Source organism: Eptatretus burgeri, chromosome 17 (genome assembly GCF_056783735.1).
Source record: "Eptatretus burgeri isolate ZD-2024b chromosome 17, Ebu_testis_v1, whole genome shotgun sequence".
Taxonomy (NCBI): domain Eukaryota; kingdom Metazoa; phylum Chordata; class Myxini; order Myxiniformes; family Myxinidae; genus Eptatretus; species Eptatretus burgeri.
The window spans coordinates 11479577-11497291 of record NC_140977.1 but is presented as its reverse complement, the minus strand read 5'-3'; the positions used below and the strand labels follow the sequence as shown (position 1 = coordinate 11497291).

Here is a 17715-nt window from a genome sequence, read left to right as displayed (position 1 = left end):
TGTCATCAGACTCTTTATGTCCATTCGTTCATTTTCTTACTTCTTATTCGACTCTCCATGACCAGTGGAATTAGAAAGGTGTTGTTTACCCCTTTTATTTTACAAGATGGAGACCATTTGCATAAGTTCTCATGGTTTATTATTTCTTTACAGCAATGAACAGTCATTGTGCCATTCAGAGATTATTGTGCGGAAATTTCTTGAATTCTGGTCCAGTTGATCCTTCGATGTTTGACAATGCAATGAGGTCAGATTTTTTTTTTTTTTGCTCATTCCCTCTGTGTGTTTTATTTAATGTAAATGCCATATGTCTGTTTAAATTGCTTATTTGTGATTTGGATTTCCCACTAACTCGTTGTGGTGTCATGCCTGTTTGAATCCCACCAAGCTATAAACTGTCGCCCTGGTATGTCGGTGTTTCGCATGCACTTTGATGCATCAATTTGTGTTCGATCTATCGGAAGGATGTTAAGCTGGAGGATCCGATTGCCAGCCCCAGTCGTTGGTGGATGTTAAAGATCTCTGGGTATCTTTGGCGAAAGGTCAGGTCAGGTCAGGTATGGGAGAATGTGCCAGAGCAGCGCGTCGCTGCGTCCACTTTCCACCGGTACTCCAGAGGCCTCCGTCTGGCCATCCCCCAGGCAGATGCCAAGCCCATCCCCATCTCCTTAAGATGCTGATCAACCTGCTGCAACTACGAGGAACATGGTCAGTCCATTGGCCTCCTCCACTCACGAGACTCCCTCGCTGAGAGAATCTGGTGAGCAGGATCAGCATCAGGAAAATGAGCCACATGTCCATACAAGTGCTGAGAAGTGTGGGGGCCAGTACACACCCCTGACGAACTCCAGTAAAAACTGGAAATAAGTCAGAGATGGTACCCCCACATCTCACAGCACTCTCAGTACCAGAGTATAGTTCAGACATCAGATCGATCAGTTTTGGTGGCACCCCACGAAGAACAAGAATCCTCCAGAGGACATCCCGATTCTCTGAATCGAACGCTTTACAGAGATCAACATAGGCTGCAAGCAGCCCCTGACAAAACTCTTGTCTGCATTCAGTGAGGACACGAAGAGCAAGGATATGGTCAATGGTGACCCCTTTGGTGTAAAGCCTGACTGCTCTGGATGCTGGTGATCAAGCAGATGGTGGTGAACCCTATCAAGAATTATCCGAGCAAAGACCTTGCCCGGCACTGAGAGCAGCGTCACCCCTCGGTAGTTGTTGCAGTCTTGGCGATCACCCTTCCCTTTCCAAAGAGGGACAACAAGGCCCCTCTTCCAGTCAGTTGGGATGATGCCTGTGTTCCAGGCAGAGCAAAGAACTGCATGCAACAACATGAGTACAGTATTTCCACCAATCTTCAGAAGTTCAGCATGGTTGCCACAGATCCTAGGAGCTTTACCCCATTTCAACCGGTTCACCGCAGCCTGTGTTTCCACAAAGGAAGGTGGATCACGGATTATTGGAGGGTCAGGAATCGGGATTGTAACACCCCTGACATCCAACTCGACAGCTGGGGGATCAGCCTGGTACAGCCGCTCAAAGTAACCGGCCCAGCGGGCCTTCACTTCGGACTCCTCTGTCAAGAGCCTACCACTCTCTGCTCTAACTGCAGTACACTGAGGGACGGGCTTGGATGAACGCAATGCGCAAATTCCCCTGTAAGCGGGACGAGAATCACTTGAGCACAGCTGATGCTCTACTCCCTTTCAGATTCCTCGCACATAGGCCTCCTTGTCCACCCTTCGTGCACGTACAGTTTTATGCCTCAGCTCCCTGAACAGCTCAGCTCTGCCATTTAACCTGGCCCTGCGACTCTGGTCAATGGTATCCAGTGTCCCCTGAGAAACAAAATTCTTCTTCGCCCCGTGGTGAGTTCCACGACATCCATCAGCAACATCAAGGACGGTTGTCTTGAAGGCACTCCACAACTCTTCAGGATCCCCCAAAGCGCCCAGACCCCCAAATCTACACTCAGCCTGTTCGCAAACTCCTCAGCTACCCTCTCATCCTTGAGCTTGTCAACATCCAGCCAAGGCTGGGATGGTACCATTCTCCTGGATTTAAGTTGCAACTTCAGAGTTGCGACAACAAGCCTGTGGTCAGCATTGAGGAACTGATCACTCCGGTAGACCCTGCAGTTCTGAATTATCCTCCAGCAACCATCAACGAGCACATGGTCAATCTCCTTTGCCACACCGCCAGCGTTGGAATACCAAGTCCAGCGATGAGCTTGTGGGCGCTGAAACCATGAACCAGCCACCCTAAGTCCATGACTTCTTGCAAAGTCAAGGAACTTGGTGCTATTCCGGTTTACAGTTCCTGGCCCATGGGGACCAACACATGTCTCATAACCATCCCTATCAGTTCCAGTCGATGCATTGAAATCCCCCAAGACTAGAAGTGTATCTCGTCTGGGGCACTGATCAACCACAGACTCGAGCGTGGCGTAGAATGCATCCTTCACGGTGAAATCACTCATCTCAGTCGGAGCATAAACAGAGACCAGGGAAATGACACCCAAGGAGTGACGAATCCTTAATCTCATAATACGCTCGTTGACCGGTGTTACCTCAATTATCATTGGGGTCAGCTTATTGGACACAGCTACAGCAACTCCTTGGGCATGGTAACCATCAGAATGACCAGACCAATAGTAGGTGTAACCACCCGACATGCTCTTGCCGCAATCCGGTCTCTGAACCTCAGAGAGAGCTGCAATACCGATGTCCAAATGCTTGAGCTCAGATGAAAACAGAGACAGGTGATCATCCTCTCTTCGGGATAGGACATTCCAGGCACCCACCCGAAGGGACCGCCCCAGGTTAACCGAAAGAGACCACCCAGGTTAACTGGTGGACGACACCTCAGCACGACCCCGCCACACACTACCGCAATCTGAGAAGAGTTTGGCGAAGAGCACGCAAGAAGCCATGAAGTAGGAATAGTTAGCTGTGGTGGGAAAACTCTCCCCCTTTCCCACGATCTTCGAACTCAAATGGACGCATCGCGTAACGACGATTCGGTGAAGCAAGTGGCATTGCTGTGATGCTCGTAAAAGTGGTTGATAGATGTACACCCGAGGTCTGCCAGGCCAAAGAAAGTTCCGGAAAAGGAAAACCCCATAAGAGCTGCCAGTTAATGAACCCATTGTTGTTCCTACAGAGAAGTTTAACGTCATGGCCGCACCCTTTCTCACATGTAAAACATCCTTTGATAATATTTGAAAGACTCTCGGCCACACACATCAGAACCCAATCCAACAAACGTGGAAAAAAGAATGATGAGAAAATGGAGTGCGCACACAAGTGAACGGATCACGGTATTCATTGCCATCATGTGACCTTCGTTGTACTGTATACGCATTGTGAAAGGAGTGCACAAAATGAAAGAATGACTGATTCGGTACTTTTACAAAATGAATGTTTGAGTGAAGGAATGCATTTTTCCAGCTCATGAAGATAAAATGTATTTCAGGGCCGAATGGTCCAGCAGCCAGGCGTGGATCTGCCTGGGAATGTCAAAGCCACAAGATGGAGACACTGTCATCGTTCCCGAAGGTAAGATTGACATGGTATTTAAACAACAGGAAGTTGATCAATGTTTTCCTCGAAGAATCAGGAATTGACGACCTGTATCTTTCTGATAAAGTGAGATTCATAACCCGTTTGTGCTGCAGGTCTTTGCCTGCCTGTCTCGGACGGCATCAGTTTCCGCGATATGTGAGGTCCGCTGCACTGTTAAATAAATAAATAAATGAAGGAAGTCATTCACCATGAAAAAAATGACAAACTCAACCCTTGACCTTGGGAGAAGTTACTTCCCTGAATACCCGGGGGGGGGGGGTATTAAGGCTGAATTTCATGTGAATTAAGTTCTGTTTCCTGTTTTTGTATCTCTGCTCCAAGGTACAGGTAGTGGACAAAAATGGAACCGCCAATGTTGAGTCACTTAATAGGGTGTTAGGCCACCACGTGCGGCCATTACGGCCTATATGCTCTGTGGTGTAGCATCCACCGGCATCTGGAATTCTGCAGGAGGGAATGCGGCACCATTCTTCCACGAGAAAGTCAATCAACTCGCACCTGTTCGATGTCGGTGGAAAACGCTGTCTCGGGCTTCGTTCCGGAATATCCCATAAATGCTCGATCGGGTTCAGATCTGGTGATTGAGAATGCCATGACGTATGGATAACATCAACGTCGTGCTCATTAAACCAGTGGGCGATCACACACGTTCTGTGGATGGGGGCATTGGTGGGTCTCCTCTTTGCAGCCATGCTAACCATAATTATAGGCAACAAGGCCTGTGCAGCATTTTTATACATGAGCCTAAGCATGCTGGGATGTTATTAGCTTATTTAAGGCCCACACCTGTGTGGGAGCCATTGATTGGTGTCCCTCATTTACCCAGGTGTTTCCATTTTTTTTTGTCCACTACCTGTAGCATTAACTTATTTTCCGCTTTTTGTTCAATTCCGTCTGGCAGCAATGACAACATCCCTGACCTGCATGTGCATGTTCAGCCTGGTGTTCGCTTAACGGTTCAGGTGGCCAGCTTAAGATCTTAGGGTTTTGAGTTCAAACCCCTGTCGTGCCGTTAAATAACACCAGGTGGGTTGACTTCGCCTGTCATCCTTCCGAGGTTGACAAAATGAGTGCCAGCTTCCTGGAAACAGGTGGCACTGCATCAGCAGCATACCCACGCTCCCAGTAATGATGCAACCAGTAGCCACAGGCTGCATACAAAATAATAATAATAATAATAATAATAATAATAATAATAATAATGCGCACGTTGCTTGTCTCACTGTAACTGTGCTATGTACATTGACGGGTTTTCCAACATCCGAGAAATTCCCCGAGTTAAACCGTCATGATCCCAAAGCAATATTGCTCGAAGCTTTGCGACCTATGGCTGAACCTTGCATTTTCTGGTGGTGGGGATCAGGAATGTCCCCACTCCATGTTGGCTCCCTTTGACTCCGGCATGAAATATTTGACCCAGATCTTATCACGCGTCACGGTCTTCTTCAAACAATCGTTTCCCTCGCCTGGATAGCGTTTCTGAAGTTTTGCGGCATTTTGGTCCCCATTTTGTACCGACTCACCTTGTTCAATCAAAAGTGCGAACGAATGATTATTTCCAAAGGAACAACACTGACATCCAACTCGTCTGCATCTTCACGTCATTGTCAACTGGAGAGTCTCCATCAGAATGTTTAAGGCCGCTCAACACTTCACGGCCATTTTTGAACACGACGCACCGTTTAAACGCACGACCAGGTGAAACATATGCTCCACCAAACTGTGCAGACAGTCCACTGTGAATTTTTTTTTTTCCCATCCCTTTTTGTGATCTTCCCATTCACAAGGGACTTAATGATACGATTAACTGATGGCAATCATCTTGGTTTTACCCAGAATGCTTTGACCGGGGTTGATGTTAATTCCTGCATAATTTGCTCATGGCAGACAACATCAAAAATGTGTAAAATGTCAGGTTTGAAAAAATTATACTTTTATAAACTGTATGTTGTACAAGAAGAAGTCATTGTTGACCTTGTATCACATGTCTGGCCCGGCAGTGAGCTTGATTCGAAAAGAACAATGAGGATTATACTTTGGATTAGGAAGAGGCAAACAAATGAGTGACGTGTATTCCTGCTTCGTGAGACACCCTGCAGCCCATGCCTGCAGAAAACGGATTTTTTGGAACGCCAGCTGCATTTTCCATCCAATCGTGTAACTTTGTATGAAGCTATATTTTACCGTCGCACGCATTTCTGATTTCGTCAACCTGGTTGTGCGATGGCTTTGTTGAAGGCCGTGAAATGCAAGTTGATGAGTCTTTCCGTGGCGTTTGGAAAAGGAGGTACATGGAGCACACTGCACAAGCGCAAGCACACCCGCATTTGCCGCCAGATGGTTACCGTCTGCGCAGGGTATTTCTACATGTATATGCCAAGTTTCAGAAAGTTTCGATGAAAACTGTAGGCTGTGAAACAAAAAAGTCCACAAGAAGAAGCAGAAGAACAACAACGTGAGTAAGACTTCGAGATCCTCCACGAGGATCTAAACGGTCAATGTTGATTGTTGACCTTGTATCATGTATATGGCCCAGCGGTGAGCTCGATGGCAAAAGAACAATGAGGATTACAGTTTGTATTACCAACGACTCAAAATTTATTTTCGACAACTCGGCAAAATAATGAGCGACTCTTCGATACACATCACGTCGGAATTTGAAAATTTGTAACGAACTGAAACTAATGGGATACTCGTGAACACGTCTCAACGTCTCCGAAACAAGACGTTCACTAAACGAGGGCCAGAGTACAGGAATTCATGAAACTTGATCCTGATTTTGTGTACGAACGAACAAGCTTACAAAAGCCTCTGATGTACTTATTCAAAAATGAATCCCTTCCGCTCCCTGGCGTTATGTTTTTGTCGATGTTTCACAGATGTTTGGCTCCTGGTTGATGAATCCACACCGGCTCTCAAGGACATCGTGGTCCATGGGGTTCTCGAGTTGGACCCAACAAAGGACGGAATCGTCCTCACAGCCGAGCACATCACCATCAAGGTGGGTACAATCGAACAACTCTAATGGATAATTGTCTTCTCATCCCAGGGTAGCGCCACAGATATAGAGGCAGCAGTTTGGAGCGCATCGGGGGTGTATGTTTAATTAAAGGGACATCCATTTGTTATGGTTGCATGATGGGTAAAGGGAGTTTTGGGGGGTGGGGGTGGGGAAGGGGTTTAAATGGATTAAAAAAAAATCTCCAGTAACTTTCCATGGAGTACTTCCTAAAAAGGCAGAGTAAAGGAAAGAAAGAAGGGCATGGGGTGTGCAAGGAGCGGGGAGGAGTAATGAGAGGCGGATGTGAGGTCATGGGAATAAACGGACGGAGGGAAGGAGCATATTGGGGAGAGAGGGGTCGATAAATCTGTCATTTTTTTTCTTTCTTGCATATGTAACGAGACACTTCTATTTGAGTCTGTCTCACCTGCAATTGAGCTGGCAGGATGGCCTAGAGGTACGTGCACTCGCCTCTAAGCTATCTCGCCTGGGTTTGAATCTCGACCCAGCGAGAAACTGTCATCCCGGTGTTTCACATGCACGGTGATTCATCAATGTGCATGCCATCCCTTGGAGGGACATTAAACTGGGCATCCCGTCTGCCGGCATTAGTTGGTAGACGTTAAAGATCCCACGGTGGCTTTCGCGTACACTAGGCAAGCCGTCATGGCCAAATTACAACTTCCTACCCACACTGCTGCTCGGCAAGCAGTGGCAAACCACCCAGTATCACCCTTGCAAAGAAACTGCTTCTGTGCACTGACGCTCTAACACAGTATGGTACATCAGAACCAGAAGCAGAACCAGAATCTGCAACAATTTGGATGTAAAAGGTACTTTCCGATAAGAGTGAGCCTTTTTAACGACACTGTCCTAAGGTATACAATGCTCCATGACAATATACAAGGTTGTAAAGACCTCTATAGATTAAGAGTTAAATATTGTTATGAATCTGGTCCAGGAGTTAAAAATAGTTAATTCAAAGTATATTTTAGAATAAGTGTGATGTGATCCCTGTAATTAATTAAATGTGTCTGCACGTGGTTAGAAAAATCTAATCGCCCCGCTCAGATGTCTGTATTTAAGCCCTGCCCCCCATCCCCTTCCTACGATCTTAAGGTTCCCCCATTGTAATCTGTCATTGTATATCCTTTCATCTTGAGTCTACAATCTACATCCAATCAGCCGTTGGCCGCTAGTGCGATTGTGGGGTCAGTGTGAGGACTCGAGATGTGACGGACGTTTCCATATATCGACACCTGGCACGCTCGAGGCCAACAGACCACCCGTAGTGTAGAATTTCCCAGGCTTGCCACACCAATCGGCACAGGCCATCGACCATCAACTGATGTGCTCATGCTGTGGGTGGTCCCGACAAACCTTGATGTTAGCCTGCGCCGTGCATGTTCATCTTTTTCCTGGCTTTTGCTTCGGGGTTGGTTTGTGTCGTCGTTTGCCTGCTCTCTCCTCTTCGTGGTTCCTGCCTGGTTCTGTACGGATTTGTGGCGTGTCGTGGTTTGCGATACGGCGTTGTGGCACAAGTGCTGGTGCGTGGCGAGCACACCTTGGGAGGGACGCACTGTGCCGTGAGGACAGCCCCCAACCAAGACTCTCACTATGTGTGTGAGCTTTTCACATTGAGCAAGTTTCCCTATTACCTCTGGCTCGTCTATTCTCCGTCTGTCCCAAGTGCCCCCGAGTGAATGCGATAAGTTATTAGTTTAAGCCGTCGAAGTTCAGAGGGTATACTGGATCCTTTAGTTTATAGTCATCGGTAGCGGGCTCCATAGCGCATAGTATATTGGCAGATTGGGTTTGCGCTGTAAAGCACTTGTAAAAGGAATCGCTTGATGTGCTCCCTCGGCCAATCTTGTTACGCAGATTCGCCGTGCTTGTGTGTCTGAGACGTTGACTCGTGCCCAAATTAACCGGCGGGGAGAGGGGGGCACTTTTTTGACCCTTACCCGCCGAGTGCCCTTAGTCGACCATCACGGTACAAAGGACAGGGACGTGTGATGTGATTTTCACGATAAGAAATAGTTACAATGGAATCACCTATTCCTTTCCTGTGTACAAGATTATTTGGACATCTTTACGTATGAATCCCGGTTGCCATTCCGATCTCGCGGTTCTGTTCTTGCCCTTAAGATGGCCGACCAATTCGTTTTGCTAACATATTGAATTCTGGAATTTCTTCTTTAAATCTTTCCTTTCACAGAATGGCAGTTTGGTGGCTGGCTCAGAAAGTTCTCCTTTCCAAGGTCAAGCTAAGGTCATCATTAAGGGAAATGCAGCAGCAGCTAACGGCAATGCTGGAGATGCAGCAGGAATCGGTGAGGAAAACATGAACGTGTCCTTAATTTAATTTGTTCAGATTGACACTTTCAAAGGAGTTCCGGAATATTTACACATTAAAAAAAAAAATATATTTACAAAGGTTTGGAGTCATGAGGAAGCTGAACAACAAAGGGAAGTAGGGTATGAGGGCAAGGAGAGGTCGTGCGGGATGCTGGGGTTGGTGGATGAACTCGGAGAACTTTAAAACGGGCACGTTAGTTCATTCGGATGCAGTAAGTGGCTGCTGGTTATCATCAGTTTTCACAGAGGCACGGCAGTGCTGTTGATGCAAGAGTCCCCCCTCTAGGTGAGAGAAGGAATTCGTAACATGAATCAGGGTGCTGGTGATAGCTATCCTTCTCTTTGTGGAGGACACTTTGGGATCTTTAATATTCACCAATGAATGCCGGCAGACGGGAGGCCCAGTTTAACGTCCACCCGAGGGACGGCAAATACTTTGACGATGATGGATCGCCCTGCCTGTGGGACACCAGGATGACAGTTGATAGCTCGCTCAACATTCAAACCCAGGCTGGACAGCTCAGAAATGAGTGCACCTACCTCTAGGCTATCCTGCCAATCCAAAGGTGAACCAACGCCCTCTTCGAGATAGATGAACCTTTTAAAATTTCCTCCATTTCGGCTGAACCCAGAAAGCAGCGCGTAGTTCAGGTTGATGCTTGGAAGTGATTAATGGTGGGTACTGGGTCGGTTGATAGGCCTGTACTCTTGGTAGACTATTGGGACACTCACGGCCACTCGTGAAACCTTTTTGTGACTGAGCATCAATCCTGGACAGGTCACCACTCATCCTCGAGGCCTTCCTGATGGTTGGTCGCAGGGTTGGCAAAGTTGTCAGTGCCTTGAAAGTCAACAGCAAAGAGTGGTCTAGCGAATAGCAGTTCAACCCAGATAAGCCAGATCCTGAAGGTCCATTGGTGATTCTGCTGGGGTTTCACCCTTAACACGTCAACTGCAATTTTATCTCTGACACTTTCTCTCTGCGTGCAGGAGTTTACGGTCAGATAAGTATACATGCAGCCATTCCGAGTCCTGTCCATGTGCGATTGAAGGAGACGGCCTCAGCTGGGACAACCGGAGCTGTGCTGAGTCAGCAGGTCGATTGGAAGGTGAGCTCCAGTTATACGAGGCTTCTTTGTCGGTATAATGTGTGCTGAATCACCCCTTATCAGTTAAACCTCTCGTTGGCTCTACCTCCCAATGACTCTATTCTACCTCCTCATGAGGAGGCTCTACCTCCTCATGAACTAAACCGGGTGGATGATGTGACCCCGTGCTAATTGTATAACATGGCAATACCTGCTCACAGGTTGGTGATAAGGTCATCCTATCGACAACAACATATGGACCTGAAGACACAGAGGTTAACGAGGTGACTCATATTGCTGATGGGTCGACACTTTCACTCAAAACCAAGTTGGCCAAATCGCACACAGGTAAGCAGTAAATTGATGATTATGATTATGATGATGATGATGATGATGAGCCATCCCACCTGCACTTTTTAATCGCTTCATCCACATCACTGAGACTCCACTTGAGACCTCGAGAAACCTTTTGCAAAAAGTGGTGGTTTAAGTCTGGTGTTATGGATGAATGAGGACTAGACAGCATTCCATTCCAATTATTGTCTAGAATTCCAATGAGTCGTCCAAATAATGCGCAGGATTGTGAGCATAACCAGACTCTCTCTCAAAGTTGAGTCATAAACGCGAATGTCCATGCTTGCACAAGTTACGCGTCGGGTATAATCGTGCCGATCTGTTCACGTTGGCCAAAAGAGATGATCACTCCGCACGGTTCACATTGTGCATCAGTGAACATCACGGGGTTCGTCGGGTGATGAGCTCACTGTGCACCATTAAGAGTGTACGTTCTGAGTCTGGGAGATCAGGGGTTCAAACTTCAAACCCCGGCCGAGTCGTACCAAAGACTTTTAAAATGGTACGTGCTGCTTCCTTGCTTGACGTTCAGCATTTAAAAAGATTTGAAACACTCGCTCCCTATGGGAGCGATCAGGGGGTGGGGACGGGGGTCATGTGTATGTGCACACCATGCAGCATCTCTGGCACCCAGAGTCCCCCAGGAAGTGACGGCACTTCTGCCAAGCTCAGTGGCCGTGTCTGTCTCGTCGAACAAAGTATGTCTCGTCCTGTGTTGTGTCTCATGCATTTGGCTGTATGTCCGCACGTGTGAGAAGTGTGTGTGTGTGTGTGTGTGTGTGTGTGTGTGTGTGTGTGTGTGTGTGTGTGTGTGTGTGTGTGTGTGTGTGTGTGTGTGTGTGTGTGTGTGTGTGTGTGTGTGTGTGTGTGGTAGTACCACCACGAGCCTTAACCATGATGCCACCGAGTCCATTGAAGCATAAATCCACAACTGCAGGATGATTAATTTTTTTCATCACAAGTATAAATTTGCATTTTTTGAGTCATCAAGGAAGATGTAAAAAAAATACAAGATGAAGATCACTCAAACAGACCACAATTCACATGCAGTTGTCACGTGAGACAAATTTTTGCCTCGACGTGAGCAGAATGCCATATGCCTTTACCCTTTTTGCACAGCGGTGTCCTTAGATGTGGATTCATCATCGGTGAACATGTCGGGTATCGTTGGAGTATTGAGTCGGAGGGTGACCTTCGAGTTCACCGACTCGTTCTCCAGCAACGATGCCAACGCCTGGATTTACGTGGGAAAAATGGCGGACTCCGTGCAAGGTAGGCCCATTGCATATCTTCCATTTTATCTGTCGTTTGCTTCTTGATAATTGCAGTCATTCTGGATCTCTCTTGGTGGTGGTATTGAGGACCAGCCTACTCCGACTCGGTCATAAGTGTGGACGAACGGGAATCTTATGACTTTGGGTACAAAACTCGGTAAGGTGAAGTCTTATGTGACGTAAAAACGTTACAGTTAAAAAGAGGTTAACAGAATCCATGCTGAATAGATCAACAGTTCGAGCATCAACAACCTTGGGAGGATGACGGGCTGAATTAACCCCATCTGGTGTTAATTCAATGGGTGACAGGGGCTCAAATTCTCGACCCAAAGGTCCCAAACCCAGCCACCCTAACCATTAACCAACACCAGGCTTAGTTCCATTCAATGTACATCGATAATGAGGAAGATCTTTCCATTTTTAAGCACAGGCTTGAATATGTCTCTGTCTCCCACTATATTGTTGACGGCACCAATTATTCCTACCCACATAACAGGTTCAGCCTATTTGTATCCCAAGCCTTTTACAAACCAGCTGGCCAGGCCTGATGTCCTCTTGTAACTGATTTGGGCAGGAATTAGGAATTTGTTCACAGAGCCAGCGATGCCAAACACCGTGGAATGCTCAAAGTCCATCAGTGGGACACCAAGCCTAACGTCCATCCACAGAACCACGCATACTTTGCAATACATCAAGCTGCATTCGAAGCACCAATCAAACCCAGAATAGACAGCTTCAAGCTCAGTCCACTACTACCCTGTCGGGCAAGTAAGGATTCAAATACATGACAGTGAAACACTTTTGACTGGGGAAAACTGCAATATCACTTCGATTCTAACACTCACTTTAAACCAATCGATTGCCTTCATGCAAATGAAATGTACGAAACAAACAGCATTGAAAATTGCGGTGCCCCGGGGGAGGGAGAGGGGGCTTTTGGGAGAGAGTCAGTCTTTTCTGGGTGCACTTACTGTAACTTTGAGTTGTATCGTCTTGGTTCGATTCCCGACCTATCCATAAACTGTTGAAATGGAACACATTACAAATTCCTTCCCAAATCCAAATCGGTCAAATTCCAGGCTTGGCCAGCTCCGCCTTGTGAAACAATTGGGATGGAAAGCTTTCCCAGCCAATCTCTCAATCAGTTGGGGAATAAATGCAGCCGTTAATGTAGTCATAGTCGTAGTAATAGTGGAATCAACCCTGTGCATTCTTTTCTGACTTTCGAGAAGGGCAATTAATTACAAGATTGTATGAGAAGGAAATAAAAGATGGGATGTTGAGAATGAGGAGGAAGAGATACCTGGTGTTGGCTTAATGGTTCGGGTGGTGGGCTTGGGATCCTCGCGTCCTGAGTTCACAATCCTGCTCGGCTGTTGAATTAATACCAGGTGGGGTTGACTCCGACTGTCATCCTTCTGAGGTCAGCAAAATAGTACCAGCCTCCTGAGATGATTGAGCCATTTGAGTATCCTGTGTCGGAGTGGCGACCCGTCCAGGATTGTGCCCGTAATAGCCCAGGAGATTGCGTCGGCAGCACCGACGCTCTGAACACAGTGTGGTCCTGATGGATCGATGGATGGATGGATGGATAGATGAAGGAAGAGATGAACAAGCTGTGATGCAGTTTGGGGGAAGTGATTAGATGTATCTCATCCTTCAGAGCAGTGGTTCTTAACCAGGAGTAAATTTACCCCAAGGGGGTAAAAACAATCCCATGGTTAGGGGTAAAAATATATCAATTCTAAAAAGGTGCAATATTTAATCTTTTATTTTTGTTTTTTAATACCTTAACATAAACCTTGGTAGCGATGAAGATGAAAGCCAGGAACTGCCTGAGAGCTGACGACGACATGCGAGTAGCGTTGTCATCGACAACTCCTCGAATGGATAAACTGATTGAGGCGAGGCAGCAACATTGTTCCCAATGATACTCCTGTTTTTGGTGTTTTTAATATGGTGGTGGTGGTGATTGATGTCATTGCGATGTATTCTTTTCTTCTCTCATTGGTCACAGTTTATTACTGTACAATACTTGGAGATTAAATGCTTTGTTTTTCTCTCTTTTTATTTTTTTTTGTGCCAAAATTGCATTGGCCAGTCAATGAATTTAAATAGCTTATGGGGTGGAGGTAAATGGCTTGGCATTTCGAGCCAAGGGGGTAAATGGCTGATCATGTCGAGTCTAGGGGAGAAATGGTTGGTCATGTCGAGCCAAGGGAGAAAATGGCCGGTCATGTCGAGTCTAGGGGAGAAATGGTTGGTCATGTCGAGCCAAGTGAGAAAATGGCTGGTCATGTCGAGTCTAGGGGAGAAATGGTTGGTCATGTTGAGCCAAGGGGGTAAATGGCTGGTCATGTCGAGCCAAGGGGTTAAGTGGCTGGTCATGTCGCGCCAAGGGGGTAAATATGGTCATGTCGAGCCAAGGGGTTAAGTGGCTGGTCATGTCGCGCCAAGGGGGTAAATATGGTCATGTCGAGCCAAGGGAGCAAATGGCTGGTCATGTCGAGCCAAGGGGTAAATGGCTGGTCATGTCGAGCCAAGGGGGCAAATGGCTGGTCATGTAGAGCCAAGGGGGTAAATGGCTGGTCATGTCGAGTCTCGGGAGTTGGCTCATCATGTCGAGCCAAGGGGGTAAATGGCTGGTCATGTCGAGCCAAGGGGTAAATGGCTGGTCATGTCGAGCCAAGGGGGCAAATGGCTGGTCATGTAGAGCCAAGGGGGTAAATGGCTTATGTCAAGCCAAGGGGGTAAATGGCTGGTCATGTCGAGCCAAGGGGGTAAATGGCTGGTCATGTTGAGCCAAGGGGGGAAATGGCTGGTCATGTCGAGCCAAGGGGGTTAAATGGCTGGTCATGTCGAGCCAAGAGATTAAATGGCAGAAGAAAGGTTAAGAATCCCTGCTCTGCCGCTCTGGAGCCTGTAGCTGGTCTTGGTTTTCATTGTCTGCAGAGATGATTTTCACTCCGATCCACTCACATCAACCTTTTGTGAAGTGACCAGGGAGATGTAAATTTGTATAAAAATTATAATTTTCTGTTCATTCCAGGCGAGGTGCACATCGCTGGGGCAGCTTTTTCCTTCCCTTCCAGTGACAATCAACCCAAAGCATTGTTTGCTGACATCAAAGCGAAGGCAAGTTTCTGAACTCTTCAGTTTTCCTTATGATTTTTTTACAGACCTCAAAAGCAAATGAAGGAGTCCTCTTTAACCTATGCCAGTCCAGAGGTGAGAGCAGTGCTCCATCAAGCTGCAGATTAAGGCCTTGTAGGTGGATAGATGTTCAGGTGTGCCAAATTAAGCACATTGGCATGTTTGGGAAAAAAAAACTCTGTTCCAAGGAAGGACTTTGTACGATGGAGGATGCCGAGTCAGCGACTGGCTTTGGAGGCCAACATTGAAATGTCAGTTGCCTGAGAAAGATCATGGCTGATAGTGAGACCCAGGAGTTTGAGTGGTTGACGTTTCTCAGCTTGATGGAGTACCGCTCTCCCCTCTATCCCACACATAATATAGGTGAAGCAGATGTCAGCCTTGATTGGGTAGATTATTGATGCAAAACAAGCAAAATTAACACGGAAGGCCATTTAAAGGTCTTTTCTTGTCATTAAACATTCAACCATGTCATTGCATGTTCAAACAAGCATTCTTTGTTTGCTTTAGGTTCATGGAATACCCTATACATATAGTGTATGTGTTGTGTAGTGTAGTGTTTCATTGATCATCCAAAGAGAGGAGCGTAGGTGTTCAGACTCTGAGCTTGCCACTTATGTCTCATGGTATTTTAACTGTTTACAGTATATTTTGTGATCCTATCTTAAATGGCCCAATACTCGTATAGATTTTATTGAAACTCACCATAATTCATCTTTGTGATGACAAGCATCGACTGTTTAGTACCTTCATGTTTCGAGCATGTTTGGAAAAACTCTGGATTGCCAACCGTACCACCGTACGTTCCAAAATAGTTTTTACCTTATGCTTTTTTACCTCCACCACCGAAAGTGAAGGAGTTTATGTTTTCATCCCTTTCTGTCTGTTTGTTTATTTGCTTATCCGTTTGTTTGTTTCTGTGCAGGATATCTCAAGTAGTTGTGGACGGATTCGGCCGAAACTTGGTGGACAGGTTGGGTGTGGGACAGGGAAGAATTGATTCGATTTTGGTGAAGATCCGAATCCGGATCTGGATATGAGATTTATTTAATTTTAGTGATTCTTCACCATTGAGCGATAGGGATAAAAACGATAGCGTACTCTCTTCTTCTTCTTCTTCCTTCGGCTGCTCCCGTAAGGGGTCGCCACAGCGGATCATCCGTATGATCCGCATAGTGATTTGGCACATGTTTTACGCCGGATGCTCTTCCTGACGCAACCCTGGTCGCCTCTTACGACACAGGGATATGGTACACCTATTTTAACCGGGGTATACACCGGCCCAGTACACTGGTACTCATTTCGCCGACCTCTGAAGGATGACAGGCTGAGTCAACCCCCTGGTGTATTAATTCAGTGGCCGAACGGGGCTTGAACTCAGGACCTTTTGGATCCCAAGCCGCTGCCCTAACCACTGCGCCAACACCTGGCTCAAAAAAAAAACCGATAGCATACTGTATAGCATGATATTTCAAACATGTATTGGGCCCGACATGTTTTTGTGGATCAGGCATTACGTGGCGGAGGTTTGTGTGTTTGTGAACAAAATATCTCAAAAAGTTTTGGACGGATTTGGCCGAAATTTGGTGGAGAGCTTGGGTTTGTGACACTGACGAAATGTTTACATTTTGGTGAAGATCCGAAAAAAAATTAAGTGATTTTTTCACCATTGAGAGACGGGGCCAAAATCGACATATAGCAAGATATCTCAAAAAGTTGTGGACGGATTCGGGCGAAACTTGGTGGGCAGGTTCGGTATGTAACAAAGAATTGATTTGATTTTGGTGAAGATCCGAATCCGGATCCAGATCCGAGAATTATAGAATTTTTAAAGTGATTCTACACCATTGAGTGACGGGGCTAAAACGATATATTGTTACGAATCTGGAACCCATCGCAAACAACAGCCAGAGTCTTTTATAGATCAGTTATATGCGAGAACGAGAACGCTCAACGTCAGACAGAAGCCGGCCACGTGGACGGTGAAAATGTAAGCGAGTGTTGGGTGAATTTGGACGGACGGGTCCCCATGCGAGCGCGTGTGCGGGGCTCCACGTGCTGCGCAGCGTAAGAGGCATGCACGAGACACGCGGAGCAAGTCGCGGGAACGACACGGTAAAACGCGCAGGGTCCGTGTGCGAGTGACGTCATCGGCACGGACCTCGTGGCGCGAGCTTCAGGTGAGCAGCGCACGTCGACTCGCATGGCGGATGCCCTGAAAGCGAGCGCTCGGTGCGATTTGCAGGGTGACGTCGTGGCTGCACGTATCGCCCCACGGAAGGGACGAGCGAGTGAGCCGTAGACCACCGCCTTGGCGGTGTAAGAAAAAAAAAAGGCTCGCTCCAAGTACACGAGCCTGGCCAGGATGTGGCAAGCATGCTGCTTGGGCATAGGAGCATTAGTTAGTGGGATGGGTTTAGCTTAGTTAGACCGGCCTCATGGGGGCATGAGCCGTCCTCCATGGGGCCCGTGGACTAATTAGTGGGAAAGTAGATTTAGATTTAGAATGGATTTGGGAGACATGGACCGACAGGGAATGTGTAGTGGGGACGTAGCTTAGCTACGTTGATTAAATGGAACGTGCATTAAAATAAGGGATGACGGGGATCACGAGTTAAGCCCCTGTCACACCTTGACGATTTAGCCAGCGTATGGCAACTTATCAAAATTTATCTAAAACGCTGGCGTACGCTGAACTATTATTTTTTTTCAGTTTTGGGCGTATATTAACGAGTTGGACGTATGCATAACATATTAGTAACGTACACAGAACGTTTCAATAACTTATAGATAACTTATACCAACGAATGCTTAGCGTGTTGTCGGCGTTCACAACTTATGCCCAATGATAGTCTAATTTGTACAAAGCGCGCGGCAGAGTATCGCCGACGATC

At 46.9% G+C, this 17715-nt stretch overlaps 1 protein-coding gene across 1 annotated transcript in view; it reads left to right on the top strand.

Annotated features, from left to right (window-relative positions):
• Positions 1–17715, top strand: part of LOC147009316 (fibrocystin-L-like) — a 98659-nt gene that overhangs the window by 28721 nt on the left and 52223 nt on the right. The window contains exons 9-16 of the mRNA XM_085861692.1: positions 154–247; positions 3484–3566; positions 6473–6594; positions 8813–8927; positions 9943–10061; positions 10262–10388; positions 11514–11666; positions 14718–14803. Coding sequence (XP_085717818.1) covers positions 154–247; positions 3484–3566; positions 6473–6594; positions 8813–8927; positions 9943–10061; positions 10262–10388; positions 11514–11666; positions 14718–14803 — 899 coding nt within the window. The remainder of the gene's footprint in view (positions 1–153; positions 248–3483; positions 3567–6472; positions 6595–8812; positions 8928–9942; positions 10062–10261; positions 10389–11513; positions 11667–14717; positions 14804–17715) is intronic.